The sequence below is a fragment of the Chiloscyllium punctatum genome, chromosome 5 (genome assembly GCF_047496795.1).
Source record: "Chiloscyllium punctatum isolate Juve2018m chromosome 5, sChiPun1.3, whole genome shotgun sequence".
NCBI lineage: Eukaryota > Metazoa > Chordata > Chondrichthyes > Orectolobiformes > Hemiscylliidae > Chiloscyllium > Chiloscyllium punctatum.
Window position 1 is genome coordinate 105,026,249 of NC_092743.1, and position 18,421 is coordinate 105,044,669.

The window sequence follows — 18,421 nt, forward strand, 5'->3', positions numbered from 1 at the left end:
TTCCACCACAGAACACACCAGATGGCCTCCTTCTTTAGAGACCGCAATTTCCCTTCCCACGTGGTTAAAGATGCCCTCCAACGCATCTCAGCTACTTCCCGCACCTCTGCTCTCAGACCCCACCCCTCCAACCGTAACAAGGACAGAACGCCGCTGGTGCTCACCTTCCACCCTACCAACCTTCCATAAACTAAATCATCCGCCGACATTTCTGCCACCTCCAAACAGACCCCACCACAGGAGTATATTTCCCTCCCCACCCCTTTCCACCTTCCGCAAAGACTGTTCCCTCCGTGTCTACCTGGTCAGGTCCACGCCCCCCTACAACCCACCCTCCCATCCTGGCACTTTCCCCTGCCACCGCAGGAACTGCAAAACCTGTGCCCACACCTCCTCCCTCACCTCTATCCAAGGCCCTAAAGGAGCCTTCCACATCCATCAAAGTTTTACTTGCACATCCACTAATATCATTTATTGTATCCGTTGCTCCCGATGTGGTCTCCTCTACACTGGGGAGACTGGGCGCCTCCTAGCAGAGCGCTTTAGGGAACATCTCCGGGACACCCGCACCAATCGACCACACACCCCCGTGGCCCAACATTTCAAATCTCCCTCCCACTCTGCCGAGGACATGGAGGTCCTGGGCCTCCTTCACCGCCGCTCCCTCACCACCAGACGCCTGGAGGAAGAACGCCTCATCTTCCGCCTCGGAACACTTCAACCCCAGGGCATCAATGTGGACTTCAACAGTTTCCTCATTTCCCCTTCCCCCACCTCACCCTAGTTCTAAACATCCAGCTCAGCACTGTCCCCATGACTTGTCCGGACTTGTCCTACCTGCCTATCTCCTTTTACACCTATCCACTCCACCCTCTCCTCCCTGACCTATCACCTTCATCCCCTCCCCCACTCACCCATTGTACTCTATGCTACTTTCTCCCCAACCCCACCCTCCTCTAGCTTATCTCTCCACGCTTCAGGCTCACTGCCTTTATTCCTGATGAAAGGCTTTTGCCCATAACGTCGATTTCGAAGCTCCTTGGATGCTGCCTGAACTGCTGTGCTCTTCCAGCACCACTAATCCAGTAGCTATTCATGTCAATTACAAGTTAAGCCCTCTTTGTTTGCATGCGCACAGTCCTTCCGCCACTAGAGGTGGCATTTATCAAATAGGTACTATTTGAAGAGACACCGAGGAGGCCTAGTCTGAGCTTTGCAAACAGACAGGCCCCCAACCTCTTCTCTCCCAAGTCTATGAGATATCAGTTAAGCCATTTGCCAAGCAGTTTCATCAAACCAGATATTCACCCAGTTTTTGAAATGGGTCAAATTCTCAGCACAATGAAAGGCTCCTTTTCCACTGTTTAATTACTGTACCAGTAATGCGCCTTCATTTACTGTTAACAAAAATGTCCACTTTCTAATGCCTTTAACACAGCAGAAACTTCCAGGATACTTCACAAAATGGTTATCTATCTGATTTCCAATCCATATGATATTAGTCCATTGCCCACAACCTTAGTCAAACCGAAATGTTTAAGGAACATCTCAAATAAAGAGCTTTAGGGAGGGAATTCCAGAGCTTGGGATGCAGACAGCTACAGGAAAAGCTGTGGATGAGTTAAAGGTTACAACTGGACGAGCAAAGAGATGCCTGCGTTAATGTCACTGACATTTTGTTGAAGTTCTGATCTGCTAGCTTAACTCATTTTCGAGTCAATCGGGCAAGGTCCAAATATCAATTTAACAGTAACCCTTTATTACAATCAGTACAACAGTAAATTGACTTAGAATTAGGCAGAACACCTACTTCTACTATCTCCGGATTTTTCCAGTATTCTCTTCAGCATACTGGAAGTTTGCATCCGTGGGCTGTTAAATTCCTTGTCAATTCCTTGTAAATTACGTCAATTTGCTCAACTCCTTCTTTGTTCCTAATAAATAGCTCTCAGACTTGTCTCCATGATTTCATTATAAGAGAAGACTTGTATTTCTATGGTGCCTTTCATAACCTTAGGCTATCTCAAAACATGTTACAGCTAATCAAGTATTTTCTAAAATGCAGTTACTGATGTGAGAAATGCCTCAACCAATCCACACATAGCAACTTTCCATTAACAGCACGGAAGACAACAAAATGCTGGAGGTCAGACAGCATTCATGGAGAGAGAGCAAGCTAACTTTTTGAGTCGAGGTGATGCTTCATCAGATCTGGTCTCTCTTCATGGGTGCTGTCTGACCCACTATGAACTCCAGCATTTGTTGTCCTCAGTAGAGATTCCAGTATCTGCAGTAATTTGCTCCACAAACAACAATAAGATAAATGACCAGATGACTTGCTTTTAAGTGATGTTTGTTGAGGGACAAACACTGATCAGAATACTGGGGTGAGCTTTTTCGCATTTCTTCAAAATAGCAGCCATGGAATATTTTAAATCAGCCCAAGAGAGGAGATTAGGCCTTAGTGTAATATCTAATCCAAAAAAGTGGCACTTCCAACAGTTTAGCACTCCCTCTGTGCTGCTCTGGGAGTATCAGTGTGAAATTTGTGCTCTACTCCCTGAGGCTGGCTGACTGGTATTTCTAGCTTTTATGTTTTTTGTTTAAACATTACATTTTATACATTTCGCCGTACCTGTCAGAGTATTCCCGCCCTTGTATGGAAGATTTCTGGCGGCATCCAGTACAGCTTCCTTTGTATTGTGTTGATTCAGATGCCATTCTATCCTTGGGTCTCCACTGTACTGAGCCAATCCTGAAACAAATGGATGATAAGTTCAAAAAAAGCACATGTTTGTGCAATATAGCAAAGTATTAGTTTGTGACATATTTGAAAGAACACTATTGCGCATTAAAGAGTAAACACCGAACCGCTTTGGAATGAAAGAGTTTAGTCTTTTTTAAAAGAAATATTTAATTTATCCATTTGATTTATCTCCATCAAACTTGTAAGCAATTCTACAAGATCACGCCTACAAATTTGAATAAGTGTAATCTGCTAAAAGCATTTCTGTAGACTAGTCCTAATCATGTCCTAATAAAACTATATTCACATTTTCCAAGTCATTTAAACTATGAAGCTTTTCCATAACTGAAAAACATCAGCAAAGTCTTATAGTGCAAAGTAAAAATGTCAGTGTCTCATTCATTCATTTAAAAATAAGTCTTAACTTATCTTTGTTTTCTCATCTTTCTATACATGTGCCATTCTTTTCATTTCAGCTTATTATCAGTGAGTCACTTAACAGCAGGAATTATTACAGCTCAGTCCAATTCTAAGGCCATCCCCATCCACAAACCTTGAGCTGATAGCACTAGGTATGATCAGGAACAGTAATTTTGAACTGTGCTGAAATTGGGGAGGCCACTGAGCTCATTGTCATCTTAACCAAGATTAGTTTATTGAAGAGACTGGAGAGGCTGTCATTGTTCTCCTTGGAGCAGAGAAGGCTAAAACAAATTAGACATTTGATGGAATAAATAAGGAAAAGCTGTTTTTATGAAAAGGAGGAAGGATATGGGCCAAATGCAAATGAATTATTGTAGGATATCTGGTCGGCATGGACGAGTTGGACTGCAGGGTCTGTTTCCAAGCTGTACATCTCTATGATTCTAGTTAAGGTTCTTGTCAAAAGTATCAGAAGGGAACTGAGATTTCTTTCTTTTTAAAAAGATGCAACTAGTTTCCATGATTTGGAATGCTCTGTGTAAAAGAGCAGGGGCAACAGATCCAATGGTAACTCTCAAAAAGGAATTGGGGAAATTGGCATTGAGAAAAGATCAGGGAGACTGCAGCTAATTGCATATTTCTCTTAAAGAATTGGGCCAAGTACAATGGGCCAATTTGCGTTCTCCTCACCTGTGAAATCCTACAAAAGGGTGAAATCCCTTCAAATGTCACAACTGTATAATGGAAGATGAACACAATATCACGTATACATGCAGTGGATTGGAATTACAATATGCTGGTTAACTGAAGTGCCAGAATATTGGTCTTCCATGCAGTAAGAACAGTTTCAGCCAGAGCTAAGGTTCCAAGCAAAGCCCTGAACCAGGATGAGTTTGTTCATTAGGCACATAAACAGCCATCAGAAAATATTATTTGTTTAGGGGATATGGGCAAATTCGGTCCGAATTCCTGCCCATCAGGGTACATATTCAACACTGATACTTCACCAACTTCATTGTAACTGGGACCAGAATTGATCAAGAATACTGCACTTGACTTATTCTGGTCCCACAATTGTATTCTGCTAACCCAAGCGACTTTCAAAGCAAACATTCCACCACAAAGCCCATGGAGAGAGAAAAATGAATGGCAAATGTGAGAAAATAGCATCAATTCAATAACGAGCAAACCATTCAAGGTCAAAACCCAACTTGGAAGGAGTGGAGGGGCGGATGGAGGAGGGGGCTGTCATTGGAAACTCTGCAGCCATCACATTGGCTACCTAGCCAGTAAACTCATGAGTGAGATACTGTCTGAATTTTATTAGTGTGCAAGGAAATCCTACAACCCCCTTAAGACTCCATCTAAAGTTAGTGAGACAAAGCAAGCTCCAAGTACAGGGGAACAGGAACAGGAATTCTCAGGCTGGAGCAAGGAATAATGGTAGTGGAAGACAGTATTAGCAATGGCTGATTGAATAGGCCTCTTTCTATTCTGTAATCCCATATAATCAAGGGAATCTGCACAGTTTTTAAACACAGAGAAACAAACGTATCCCGCTATTTTCATGCCGTTGCCAGAAGATAAACTCACCTATTCTTGTTTTGTCAGAATCTACATTGAAAGCACTAACCAAGTTCTCCAAAAACAGTCGGACAAGGCGGAAATTAAGTCGGCCAATGCTCCAGGAACCATCCACAAGGACCACGATGTCTGCAATAGCTGGAGTCTTGCACATAAACTGGGCGCCTGCAACTGAAACATCCAAAATACTCAGTCAGTGACCAATTATGAAATCAACATGGAACTATGATCTATCCTTAAATATACTCCGTGCTTGAGAAATTCGCCCCTGATGTGCAGATGAGCAGAATAAGCCAAACATCTGTTAACTAGCTGGTGTACAGAGTTCAAACTGATCAGAAGCATAAACCACACTACTGACACACATCCAACTCCAAAGTTTTGTGTTCCATTAATTTCAAGGTTGATGAGTTCAGATGATTACCATCTAACACAAAATAACAAAAGACAGGACAACCACCTCCTGTGAGGCTTCAGGCAATCAAAACTTTAATTTAGTGTCATTACAAAAGGCAGGAAGGATTATACAATACAGAACTATTTACAATTCATTTATATAGAAATATGTTCAAATAATCCAAAGTCAATAAAAGCTGCAGAACTATTTTGCAGTGCATGTCAAAAGCCATTAAAATTCAGACAAGAAAATCAGCTGTTGCAGGTAGTGTGTATATAATTCAACAGTTAAAAATATAAAAAAGATTATAACTGCAGTAACAATGTAATAACTTGGACTCCTGACATGGTCGAGGTGAGTGAATGATTCATCAAAACCACTAAATATTGCATAGTGTTTGTAACTGTGCATTATGTATATTCTCTTTTCAGGGATCAGGTAAATTCTAGATTGCTTCCTTATTTCCTTGCAGAGGGAGATATATCTTCTCAAGTTCCTATTTAGCAAGGTCATTCTTTTTCAATATTTTATTTCCCCTGAAGGGATTGATGAAGGACACAATTCAGAAACTGAGCCATACCATTTCTTGTATAATTGTGCTTCATTAATTGACTCTAAAAGACATGATCTTCACCTATTCGCACAAGTGAGCTATCACAATTTTTGTACTGAGGGTCTCTTGTTGTCAGTCGACCAATGCAGTTTAATTGTGTTTGTTTTCTCTCTCCCTATGTATAGGATCCTAGACGCAGTGCACGGAGATCTGAAAGAAAATGCAACAAATTTGATAAACTGATGTATTACCTGAGAAAATATATTCTAAATATAAAATGATGTTATAGCTCAGTGGATATTTCAAGGTTATCACAAGTCCGATATGGCCACATCTGGTGTAATAGGATAGCAACATAGGAACAAGAGAAGGCCATTCAGCCCCTCAAGCCTGATTCATCATTCAATGAAAGAAATCATGGGTCGATTTGAATTCTCAGTTCAGCAATTGCCAATCGCAGGGTTGTTCATACAGTAATTGCAGTAGTTTATATCTTTGTTCTTTTTTGTTGTGTTGAGGAGGGTTGGTCAAGTGTGAAGACCAGTAAATGAAATAGTCACAGTGATGTAGGATGATATAGGATAAACAACACACTGAGGAACCTGCAAAAAAATGGACAGATAACCAGGTTTGACCTACAGAGAATGAAACCTAAAAGCAACAACACCCTCAGATTCTATGGACTACCTAAAGTGCACAAACCAGACATCCCACTCAGACCCATCGTATCGCTACCAGGAACATCATCACACAAACTGGCTAAAGAACTACAGCAGAAACTGATCAGCGGATCCAGACACTCTATACAGTCAACACAGGAATTCTTGGACATCATCAGAAATATACACATAGACAAGGAAGAAACTATGGTCTCATTCGATGTAACGGCACTGTTCACCTCTATCGACAATACGCTAGCCAGAGAAACAATAGCCAACCTGCTGGACATACAGAACAGACAACTAGAAGGGGAACCTATCAACAAAGACGGCATACTCAAACTACTGGACCTGTGCCTCACAACACACTTCACATTCAACAACCAAATATATGAACAAATCAACGGCTCACCCATGGGCTCACCCATCTCTGGACTCATAGCAGAAGCGGTAATACAAAGATTAGAACAAACAGTCTTACCGCAAATTCAACCCAAACTCTGGGTCAGATATGTGGATGACACCTTTGTAATAATTAAAAACACAGAAATAGAGAACACACACCGGATCATCAACGCCACACTCACAGGAATCCGATTCACTAGGGAGGAAGAAAAGGACAACCAACTCCCATTCCTAGACGTGATGGTACAGAGAACACCGAACAGAGAATTCACCACAAAGGTATACAGGAAAGCCACACACACAGACCAAGTCCTGAACTACGAAAGCAACCACCCCAACACACACAAAAGAAATTGCATCAAGACACTGTTCAAAAGGGCCACAACACACTGCAGCACACCGGAACTGTAAAAAGAGGAAGAAGAACACCTCTACAATGTATTCGCCAAAAATGGATACCCTCGCAATTTCATCAACAGATGCCTAAGGGAAAGACAACGGAATGAGGACATGCCACAACCCAAAGGACTAGCCACATTACCATACAGCCAGACTACTATGACCACTAGGACTCATAACAGCACACAAACCAACAGCCACTCTCAGACAACAACTCACCAGGACAAAGGACCCAATACCCAGCATGAGCAAAACCAACGTAGTGTACAAAATCCCATGCAAGGACTGCACAAAACACTACATAGGACAAACAGGAAGACAGCTAACGATCCACATCCATGAACACCAACTAGCCACAAAATGACACGACCAGCTATCCTTAGTAGCCACACACGCAGATGACAAGCAACATTAATTCAACTGGGACAACACTACAATTATAGGACAAGCCAAACAGAGAACAGCCAGGGAATTCCTAGAGGCATGGCACTCATCCACAGATTCTATCAACAAACACATTGACCTGGACCCAATATACCGGCCACTGCAGTGGTCAGCTGGAACTGACAACCGGAAGCGGCAGAGACAAACCACTATAAATGCCGGAGGAAACATCACAGAAGCGCTTCACAGGAGGCTCCCAAGCACTGAGGATGTCCTCCAGACAGGGGACAAAACGTCTGCAACACAAATTCCCAGCTCGGCGAACAGAACCACAACAACGAGCACCCTAGCTACAAATCTTCTCACAAACTTTGAATATAGGATGATAGTTTGGGGTCTGTCAATTGAGCTAATTCTGACAAATAAATGAAGCAATGATAAAATGGAGCATTAATGTCAAGGTGACACACAGTCATATTCATACATAGTCCCCTTTAATAAAGTGCCTTTCTCAACTTATTTATCTAGTACCTTAACACAATAAAAGGTAGCCATGATGTGGTGGTACCGGTGTCGGACTGGGATGGACAAAGTTAAAAATCACACAACACCAGGTTATAGTCCAACAGGTTTATTTGGAAGTACTAGCTTTAAGAGTGCTGCTCCTTCACCAGGAAGCTACAATGGTTTGAAAGCTAGTACTTACAAATAAACCTGTTGGACTATAAACTGGTGTGCGATTTTTAGCAATAAAAGGTCACAAGGAGCTGCACAGGAGCGTTAGACCATTTAGGCCTTAGATGAGGAGATATGTTTTCCCTCACAGCATAGAGAATCACTCAAACTCTCTGACCCAGAAAACCAGAGACCAAGTATGTCCAAGAGAGAGGTCAATAGATTTGTAATTATTAAAGATATCAATGGATATAGAGACAGTGCAGGAAAATACAGTGACATTGATGATCTAGGTAAATGGTAGAGCCAACTCAAAGGGCTGAATGGACTATTCCTTTTCCTATTTTCTGCAACAAAGGACAAAATCTGATATTGAAGTACAGAATAAGGTATTGGGACTGGTAATCAAAGAGGTATGTTTTTAAAGACCAAATTAAAGGAAACTGCAGTAGAAAGCTGAGGAGGTTTAGAGAGGGAATTCCACAGCTTAGCGTCAAGGCAACTGAAGACACAGTCACGGATGGTGGAGGTATTAAAATCAGAAATGTGCTAGAGGTGCTGAGAAATAAGCAGAAGAACACAGGAACAGAAGCAAGCTGTCCAGCCTCTTGTACATATTCCACTATTTAGTGAGTTGAAGGTTGGCCTGTGATCCAACTCCATTTATTTGCATCAATTCCATTACTTAATTAAATTTGTTATCTAAAATCCACCGATTTGATTTAAAATTGACAACTCATTTGGTATCAATTGCAATTCGTGAATACCTGATCCAATCTATTGCCATCCTTTGTGCATGCAGTGTTTTCTAACTTTTCTTTCAGGTTTAACTTTAATGTTTAAACTATAACCCTTTAGGTCCAGACTCACCAACCAACAGAAACAGTTCCCCTCTAGCCGCCCAATTTGTTCCCCTTAATGACTTGAAAACTCTTGACTGAATCACCCTGTAACTGTCTAAATTCAGAAGGGGCATAACTCTATTTTCATAGAATCCCTACTCTGCGTAAACAGGCCATTTGGCCTAACAAGTCCACACTGACCCTCTGAAGAGTAAGCCACCCAGACCCACGCCCCTACCCTATTACTCTACATTTACCCCTGATTAGCGTACCTAAGCTACACATCCCTGAACACTATGGGAAATTTAGCATGGCCAATTCACCTAACCTGCACATCTTTGGACTGTGGGAGGAAACCGGAGCATCCGGTGGGAACCCACACAAACATAGGGAGAATGTGCAAACTCCATACAATCACCCAAGGATGGAATCAACCCCGGGTTCCTGGTGCTGAGAGGCAGCAGTGCAAACCACTGAGCCACCGTGTAACCCCAAATTTTGTGGAATCTATCCTTGTAACTTAATCCTTAATTCAAAGTCCAGATATCACCTTGGTAACCTGCACTGCACTCTCTTCTACGTATACGTATAAATATATGGCCAATTTCTCCTTTCCAAAGTGTGCTGCCAAGTACTCCAGGTGTAAGTAGAATTTTGTATAGTTACAAAATAACTTCTCATCCTTTGTAATCTAGTCCTTGAAATATAAAGGTGAAAGATGGTCTTTTGGTTATTTTCTCAACCTACCCATAATACTTTTACGAGCTGTGTAAATAGATTTCCAAGTTCTTGGGATCTTCACGGTTTCTAGCTTTTCACCATTTACAGAGAGCCCTTTTATACCTAAATCAGGTGCAAAGTGGACAATCTCAAGTTTGCCTACATTAAATCCATTTGCCACAGTTTTGCATTTAAACTATCAACATTTCAGTAATTTTACACTTGCAATGCTAACAATACCATCTATCTTTGTGCCATCGGCAACCCTGGTAGGTGATTTTCCATCCTATAATCTGTCAGCATTAATCATAGTGAATAGTTGAAGCCACAACACCAATGTCCATAGAATACAAACAATCACAACCTGCCACTTTATCTTTCCTGTGTTTCCTGCTCTTCTGCCAATTTTCCAACCAAGTTAATAACTTACCTTCAATTCCATAAACCAACAGTTTATGAGGATGGTTATCTTCTGGAAGTCCATATAAATAACTCCTATTAATTCTCCTGTTCATCACTTCAATCACCTCTTCAAAAAAGTTTAATACCAGATTCATCAGAAAGAACCTTTTATAGCTGCATGCCACCTTTCTTTGATCAGCTGAGAATTTAAGACACTCTCAATTTTGACTCTATTATTTGTGAATAGACTTCAGTACTTTTCTGATAAGAGTTATTCAGTTAGTGTGGAGTAAAGTCTTACCTTTACTCCAATCAGAGCTTCTTAGCATTCTTCTATCAGATCACATGGATCTAATTGTGTGGGGGTTGCAGAGATCTCTTACCATCCTTTACATATAGTTATTGTTTATAAAGGTTGTTCATGTTCACTCACGTAGGTATCAACTACCTTTGAGCCACAATCCAGACTAGACAATAGACAATAGGTGCAGGAGTAGGCCAATCTGCCCTTCGAGCCTGCACCACCATTCAATATGATCATGGCTGAACATCCTTAATCAGTATCCTGTTCTTGCCTGATCTCCATAACCCTTGGTTCCACTATCCTTGAGAGCTCTATCCAACTCTTTCTTAAATGAATCCAGAGACTGGGCCTCCACTGCCCTCTGGGGCAGAGCATTCCACACAGCCACCACTTTCTGGGTGAAGAAGTTTCTCCTCATCGCTGTCCTAAATGGTCTACCCCGTATTTTTAAGCTGTGTCCTCTGGTTCGGCACTCACCCATCAGCCTCCAGAGTGTCCAATCCTTTAATAATCTTATATGTCTCAATCAGATCCCCTCTCAGTCTTCTAAATTCAAGGGTATACAAGCCCAGTCGCTCCAGTCTTCCAGTGTAAGGTAATCCCTCCATTCCAGGAATTGACTACTGTTAACTGGTCTATAATTTTCTGGTTTCTCTCTTTCACCATTTTGAACAGAGAGAGAGATATGTATTTTTCAACTCTAAAAGAAAATTTGTCAAATCAAGAGAATTTTGCAAGATTATAATCAGAGTGTTAACTTTGTTCTCATCTACTTCCTTTAAAACCCAGGGATTAAAAAAAAGAGTTCTCAACCTTTGAAATCACCACTCTTTAGTGTCATTATATTCTTCATTACTGTTATCCTGCTGACATTAATTTTGTGGAGTCCTTGATTCAGGATTAGTTTCTTTGGCATATCCAGCTTGCTGACCTCTTCCCCTACTGTAGGAAAGTGACACAAAGCAGCTATTTAATCCTGTTTCTTAGATCTATTTCCAATGTTACTGCTTTGGATTTAAGGGGCCATATTTTTACCTGACCAGTCTCCTGTCCCAAATATAATTATAACAATTTTCATGTTGATTTTGATATCCTTTGCCAATTTTGTTCCATTCCTTTTCTACTTTTTAAATTGCTCTTACCCATCTGCTTTGCCATCTTTTGTGACCTTTTGATATTGGTGCATTGTAAGACTGAAGGAAGTTTCAAAGATAGGGAAGTGCGAGGTCATGGAAGGTTTGGAATACAAACTCCTTCCTGGGATATGGGTGTCACTGGCAAGGCCAGGATTCATTGCTGTGTATCTGAAACCACATGTGCACTAGACCACGTAAGGATTTAGTTTTCCTTCCTGAATGGATATTAGTGATCAAGAAGATTTCTTGCAACAATTTGTGATCATTGTCACAGTCTCCATGACTGCGACTAGCTGTTGTGGTCGGAATTGAATTCACGTCCCCAGACCATTAGCTTGCAGACTGGACTACTAGACCAGACACCACTGCACCATCATCTCCCTCTGTAACCAGATCATGAACTCATCTTGTTTTTGTTTGCCCAGAGGTGGTGAAAGGTATTTTATATACATTCAAATCCTGCTTATAGTACATTTTATAAAATGCATTGTTATACTTGACATTAAACATGACAAATGTTGTTTTCTATCTCCCTCAACAATATTAAAATTACTTTCTTCTGATGATGTTCCTCCTTTAATGGGAGTGAAATTAACCAGATGCTCTCTCAGATGTGAGTGAACATCTGGCCAATTTCACTGCTAGACTCTTTGCAGTTCAGTCAGGGCAATGACCCATGAGTGGTTATATTGGATAGAGATGCAGCATATAAACTGTTAAATGCCTCAATAAACTCTACCATAAAACATATGTTTCAGATCTAACTGACATTACATTCCACAATGAATGTTCTCCTAAGAAATTCACCCTGACTTATTTAGTATTTGTGAATATTTTACAAAAACAGACAAGGAACACCAGGGGATTACAAGATATAATCACTACTTAACAAAAACATAACTCATCTTCATCAAATTCCTTCCATACTGAACAAGTTTTAAGATCATTTCAAGGCATGATTGCATGAACTACAATAATTACTAAAATTGTGAGTATAGTTTTCAAAGACACTTCAGAGCCACATTCAATATAGGTATTTAATCCAGACTTTTTCAAAGTCATTTTTGCATTTCATTGCTGAAATCTACATGGAAAAGATCTTTCATTTCAAGGTTGTCTCTCAGTCCTTTGATAATTTCTTGAGTATATTTTTCAAATAAGTTAAACTTGTTGAGTTGTTTACTGGGTCTTTGAATCATTTACCTTTGTTGCACCTCACTCAATAACTACTTAAGTTTTGATTCCTTTTTTTCAAACTGATTATTTTCTGTTTTGTACCCCTTTCTTGTTTCAATATTAACATTGTAAAATATTTATCATTAATAAAGAACCACATTGCACTGAAGTTATCTATCCAGTTGTGTGCCCGAAAAAAATTAACTCCTGAAGATTGAAACAGTCTGGGACCGAAGAGTGTGCAGACAGATGCCCCTAAGAATTTAAAGAGGTTTAATATGGAAAAGACAAAAGAAGATATGAACACTTGTGGAGGAGGCAACTGGAGAAGTTTCAGAAAAGATTTAGAAGGATGTTGTCAGGATTGGGGAGTTTAAGTTTCAAGGAAAGGCTGAATAGGCTGGGACTATTTTCACTGGAGCTTAAAAATGTGTTGCTGGAAAAGCGCAGCAAGTCAGGCAGCATCAAAGGAACAGGAGAATCGACGTTTCGGGCATAAGCCTTTCTTCAGGCTTATGCCCAAAACGTCGATTCTCCTGTTCCTTTGATGCTGCCTGACCTGCTGTGCTTTTCCAGCAACACATTCTTAAGCTCTGATCTCCAGCATCTGCAGTCCTCACTTTCTCCTATTTTCATTGGCGTGTAGGAGGTCAAGGAGAGACTCTGTAGAGGTTTATAAAATCATAAGGGCATAAATAAAGTGAATAGCAAGAGTATTTTCCCTCGAATGGGGGAGGTCAAAACTAGGGAGAGGAGAAAGATTCAAAGATTTAAAAGGAATCTGAAGGGCAACTTTTTCACAGAGTGTGGTTTGTATGTGGAATGAGCTGCCAGAGGAAACGGTAGATGCAAGTACAGTTACAACAAAAAGACATTTGGATAGGTACATAAATAGGTAAGGTGTAGAGAGATATGGGCCAAATGTAGGCAAGTGGGCTTAGTTTAGTTTGGTAAACTTGGTTGGCATGGACAAGTTGGACTGAAGGGTCTGTTTCCATGCCGTATGATTCTACGACTTTATATCATAGCCAATAATAAACCCAGAAAGGAATTCACGAGAAATCATTTTACATAGTGGTGAAATTATGGAATTTGCTACCATAGTGAATGGTTGAGGTGAAATTAGCATAGAGATGTTTGATTTATATTTGTAAAGTACTTATATTTTATGAAGCACATTATTATTATCAATCAACTTTCACGTAATAAAACATCCAAAAGATGTTTACAAGAGCATTATTAAGCAAAATATGACATCCATGCATTTGGGGGATATTAAAATCCATGATTAAAGAGGTGGATTTTAAGGAGAGTCTTAAAGGAGTAAATAAAAATAGACAAGTGGAGAGGTTTGGGGGGGAAATCCCAGAGTTAGGGATTAGGTGGTTGAATGCGTGGCCACCAATGGGAAGGATTATCTTGCTCCCCAGAGAAGTCTTGATTTTAAACATGAGGGAGAACAAGTAGAAGCATAGGATGAAATGAAGATGGTTGGGAGATTTCTGTGGAGCATGAATGAAAGCATGACCAAATGGCCTGAATGGGCTGTTTGCACTGTAAATGTTATGGGGTTCTCTGTAGCTTGGATGTTTCTTCACCTTGCTCACTCATCCCCTCTAAAATATAATTCACCTGCCAAAAGCATAGAACAATTTCAACAACTTAAACAAGAAGTTACAAACCCATGAGGTGGCTGAAGTATTCCATCGTTCAGTACCAGTGCTTTACAATTCCTCCTACATGTTAAGGCAGATGGAATATGCATGGGTTTGAATTTGTCAGTGGGGACAATCTGATGCCTGCATACCCAAGTTCAGATATTCCATGCCTGGCAGCTTGACCCCACATACACACAAGCCAAAGATCATGGTAGAAAAAACCTAAGTTTTTTTCTAAAGGTCATCACTCTCAATTCAAGCAATCATGCTACAGTTTACAGGAGCCTTTGTGCATACCTTCCCAGTTACCCTCAGTAGTCTTCCTTTAGTCTTGACAACACCACAAACCGCCATTCCCTGTTGGCCCTGGGCTCCAGCAGATCACTAACATCCCTTCCAATCATGGCTCTATTCAATCTCACCATGCATTCATGCAAGAATTTTGTGCACCCATGCCAATTGGAAAGCAAGTTGGGAGTTGGATTCTTTCCTAATTTGACTTTGCAATAATGTAAAGTTATATTGGATACATTACAAAACCCTCCAGTGGTCTTCATTTCAATGAGAATAAAAATCAGGAGAAATTACTCAAGGGCAGTGGAACAGAAAGCTATGGCTTCAAGTTCTATTCCAGGGAACAACATCCACTGACAGCTCGAAAAGCATTTCACACAGATTTTTGAAGTTGAGAGCTTGTGGATAAAAAGCCAGCAAACAGCCCAGAGATGGCTGCTTGATTAATGTGCTTTTCACAGGCACTGAATGAGGGAGGTTGCTGGCCAGGACACTAAGACAATGCATTGGATTGTCATTGTTCATCTGAAAGGCCAGTGGCTTTGGTTAAACACCATACTCAGAGGACAGAAATCAAAAGGGAAGGCTTGCAATTCTCGAGCACCATTCACCATCACTACTTGACATCCCACAGCCAAGGTAGAACTTTTGAAATCGTGTAACTGTTGTATCATAGGAAACTCAGCAATCAATTTACACACAGGAAGATCCTAAAGACAATGTGATGATCTGTTTTTCTGATGTTGGTTAGGAGATAAATAACGGACAAGGAAAGTTCCCCTGCTCTTCTTCAAAACAGTGAACCCACAATGTTCTGATGCAAAGTGGGGAGAGCAATCCATTGATAACAAAACTAAGCAGTTTCATCCTGGTCTTGTGATCCCTCAATTCATTCTATTTTAGAGCTTAAATTTGCTTCCCATGGCTCTATAACTTCATGCTTTGCACCAACCACATATTCTTTTGCTTTAAGGACATATTTTGAAAAAGAAAGTAACAGTCCATTGAAATACTTTAACATATTAGTTATTAAACTGTTGGAGATTAGGAGAATCTAATCTAATTAGGAGAAAAAATGTTATTCGACTGGGTGGGGAGTTGGAAACAAAGGGTTATGTGTGATAAAATCCCCAGAAATACATTAACTCTTTCAGTCGAACTTTGCAAACGCTTATCTTTGTTTGCTGCAAAAGTATTACGGAAATTGATTATTATCTCAAACAGCAAGGGCACAGCTAGAAATCCTACATGCAAATTTAGAGGCAATCATTTATTGTCATTCCATTCCAGAAAACACTGCCTTTGGTTGCTATTTTTCAGTTGTGATGAGAAAAACATACCTGAATAAAAGCAGTCTCATAGTGCTCTTGACAGAGAAGTACTCTGTGCAGTTGAGTTTGTATGAATAACACTCTTGCTTCAGAAGATCATGGATTCGACTCCTATTTCAGAGATGTAGACACAAAATCCAGGGTAAGGCTCCCAGTGCAGAACACAGGGAGAGCTGGGCTGTCAGAGGGCTGCCTTTCATGTGAGATATTAAACAAAGGCCCTGATTGTCCTCTCGTGTGAATGCAAAAGGTTCAAAGGTAAATTCTCAAAGAAAAGTGGGAAGCACTTTCCTGGCCAATATTTATCTCTTAATCATATCAAAAAGTTGGATAATCTGGTCATTTCATATTGCTGTGTGTAAATTGGTTCTAACATTTCCTATGTTACAACAATGACATCAATTCAAAAGTACTTTACTGACTGTAAATTACTCTAAGGTGTCCTGAGGTTGTTAAGGTACTATATAAATGCAAGTCCTTCTTTTGGGGTTGTAAACTTTCCATATCAATACATAGGGCTCAAAGCCACAATTAGCTGAACTAATCAATTATAAGAAGAATTAAAGTTTTGAATGGGTAGGAAGTAAATATAATAAACTGGCATAGCCCTAAGTAATATTGAAAAGGTACAAGTTCCATCTTGAAGTCTGCTCTAATCGCATCCAAGTTATTACTTGTGACACTATAATTGAATAGGGCGACCTTGGGATTTGGAAATAAAACGTATGAAGATTCTAATTGCAGGCAAAAAAATCTCCAGACATAAAATAATAGAATAACTTTGTATAATGCTTAAACTAAATGCTTAAAAAGACAAATAAAATCTCTGAATGGATCAACTAAGCCAAAAAAAACAAACTCACTTTCCCAACAAACCAACCACCCTTTTCATAAACACAATATATATTTTACTTCAACATCCTGGAGGTATAATTTTAGAGTAGTTAATGCGAATATAAGACTACATAAACTTCATTCTTGGGGGACACTGACGAAAGACCACATTAAATAGTTTGAATAAATCACTGTTTTAATGTATGCTTGTTGTTGGTTTGTAACTGCAAAAGTCATAGTCACTAGTTCTTTGAGACTTGCCTTGTCTGTTCAAACAATTGCTGTACAGTGATCTACAAATGGAAAATCTGAATACATTTGTTACGGATCTCCTGCTGCTATGGTCCACAGTTCAGCAGGTCAAATACTTCACTGTTCCTTGATTATGACTTGTTGAAAGTTAGTGATCTAATCTGTCCCCACTTCCTCTCCATAAATTTTAATCAGAGAGAGTTTACTTCTGGCTTATAGTGAATCACCTGAACACCCCACCCCATCCGCTCAGCTGGAGAGACATTTACTGCTGTTATTATTGGCTGGATCATTAAGTGGCCCAAGAAAGTTTGAAGCGTTAATTTCTTCCGATCCAAGTTGTCATCTCGATTTCCAAGACAAAGCAGCAGAAGTTCACCCCAGATCAAAGAGAAGTTGCCCAGTTTTTTTAAAAAATTATGTTTTGTGGGATGCAGGTATGGCTGGCTGGCCAGCATTTATTGCCTGTCCCTAGTTACCCTTGAGAAGGTGGTGGTGAGCTGCTATCTTGAACCGCTGCAGTCTACCTGCTGTGCAGAGACCCACATCGCCATTGGGGAGGGAATTCCAAGATTTTGACCTAGCAACAGTAAGAGCCAGCGATAAATTTCCAAGTCAGGATGGTGAATAGCTTAGAGGGGAACTTAAAGATGGTGGTATTCCCATATATCTGCTGACCTTGTCCTTCTAGATGGAAGTAGTCATGGGTTTGGAAAGTGCTGTTTGAAAATCTTTGATGAATTTACTTACCAGAGATTCTTCATGACCATGTTCCTAGGAGAATCGTGCAGAACTCACCAAGTGAGTTCTCGATCCTCTCAGACAAAAGCACAGAAAAAAACGTTTGCATACCCAATGCTGTCGTTTTGCAATATGGGCTATTCCAGTAGCTAACGAGCTGAAATATCCCAAATGGTGCTTGAGAAGCTTTAATTCACAGAATGAGGGTGTTTCTGGCCAGGTCAGCATTTATCGCCCATCTTTAATTGCCCAGTTTAAGAGTCAACCACATTGCTGTGGGTCTGGAGTCACATGTAGTCCAGACCAGGGAGGGATGGCAATTTACTTCCCTGAGGGACATTAGTGAACCAGATAGGTCTTTCAGACAAACAACAACAGATTCCCAGTCATTCCAGATTTTTATTGAGTTCCAACATCTATCATGCAGAGTTTGAACTTTACCTAAATCTCTGGATTAACAGTCCAACGATAATACCACTAGGCTGTCACCTCTCCAGGGTACAAAG

The 18,421-nt window shown here is 40.4% G+C and overlaps 1 protein-coding gene across 6 annotated transcripts in view; it reads right to left on the reverse strand.

Moving 5' to 3' along the window:
* The window catches only part of col14a1a (collagen, type XIV, alpha 1a), a 216,094-nt gene that overhangs the window by 132,804 nt on the left and 64,869 nt on the right, over window positions 1-18,421 (reverse strand). For all 6 annotated transcript variants that reach the window (XM_072570947.1, XM_072570944.1, XM_072570943.1 and 3 more), the window contains 2 exons: window positions 4,763-4,924; window positions 2,636-2,755 (listed from right to left, as the gene is read on the reverse strand). In XM_072570947.1, coding sequence (XP_072427048.1) covers window positions 2,636-2,755; window positions 4,763-4,924 — 282 coding nt within the window. The remainder of the gene's footprint in view (window positions 1-2,635; window positions 2,756-4,762; window positions 4,925-18,421) is intronic.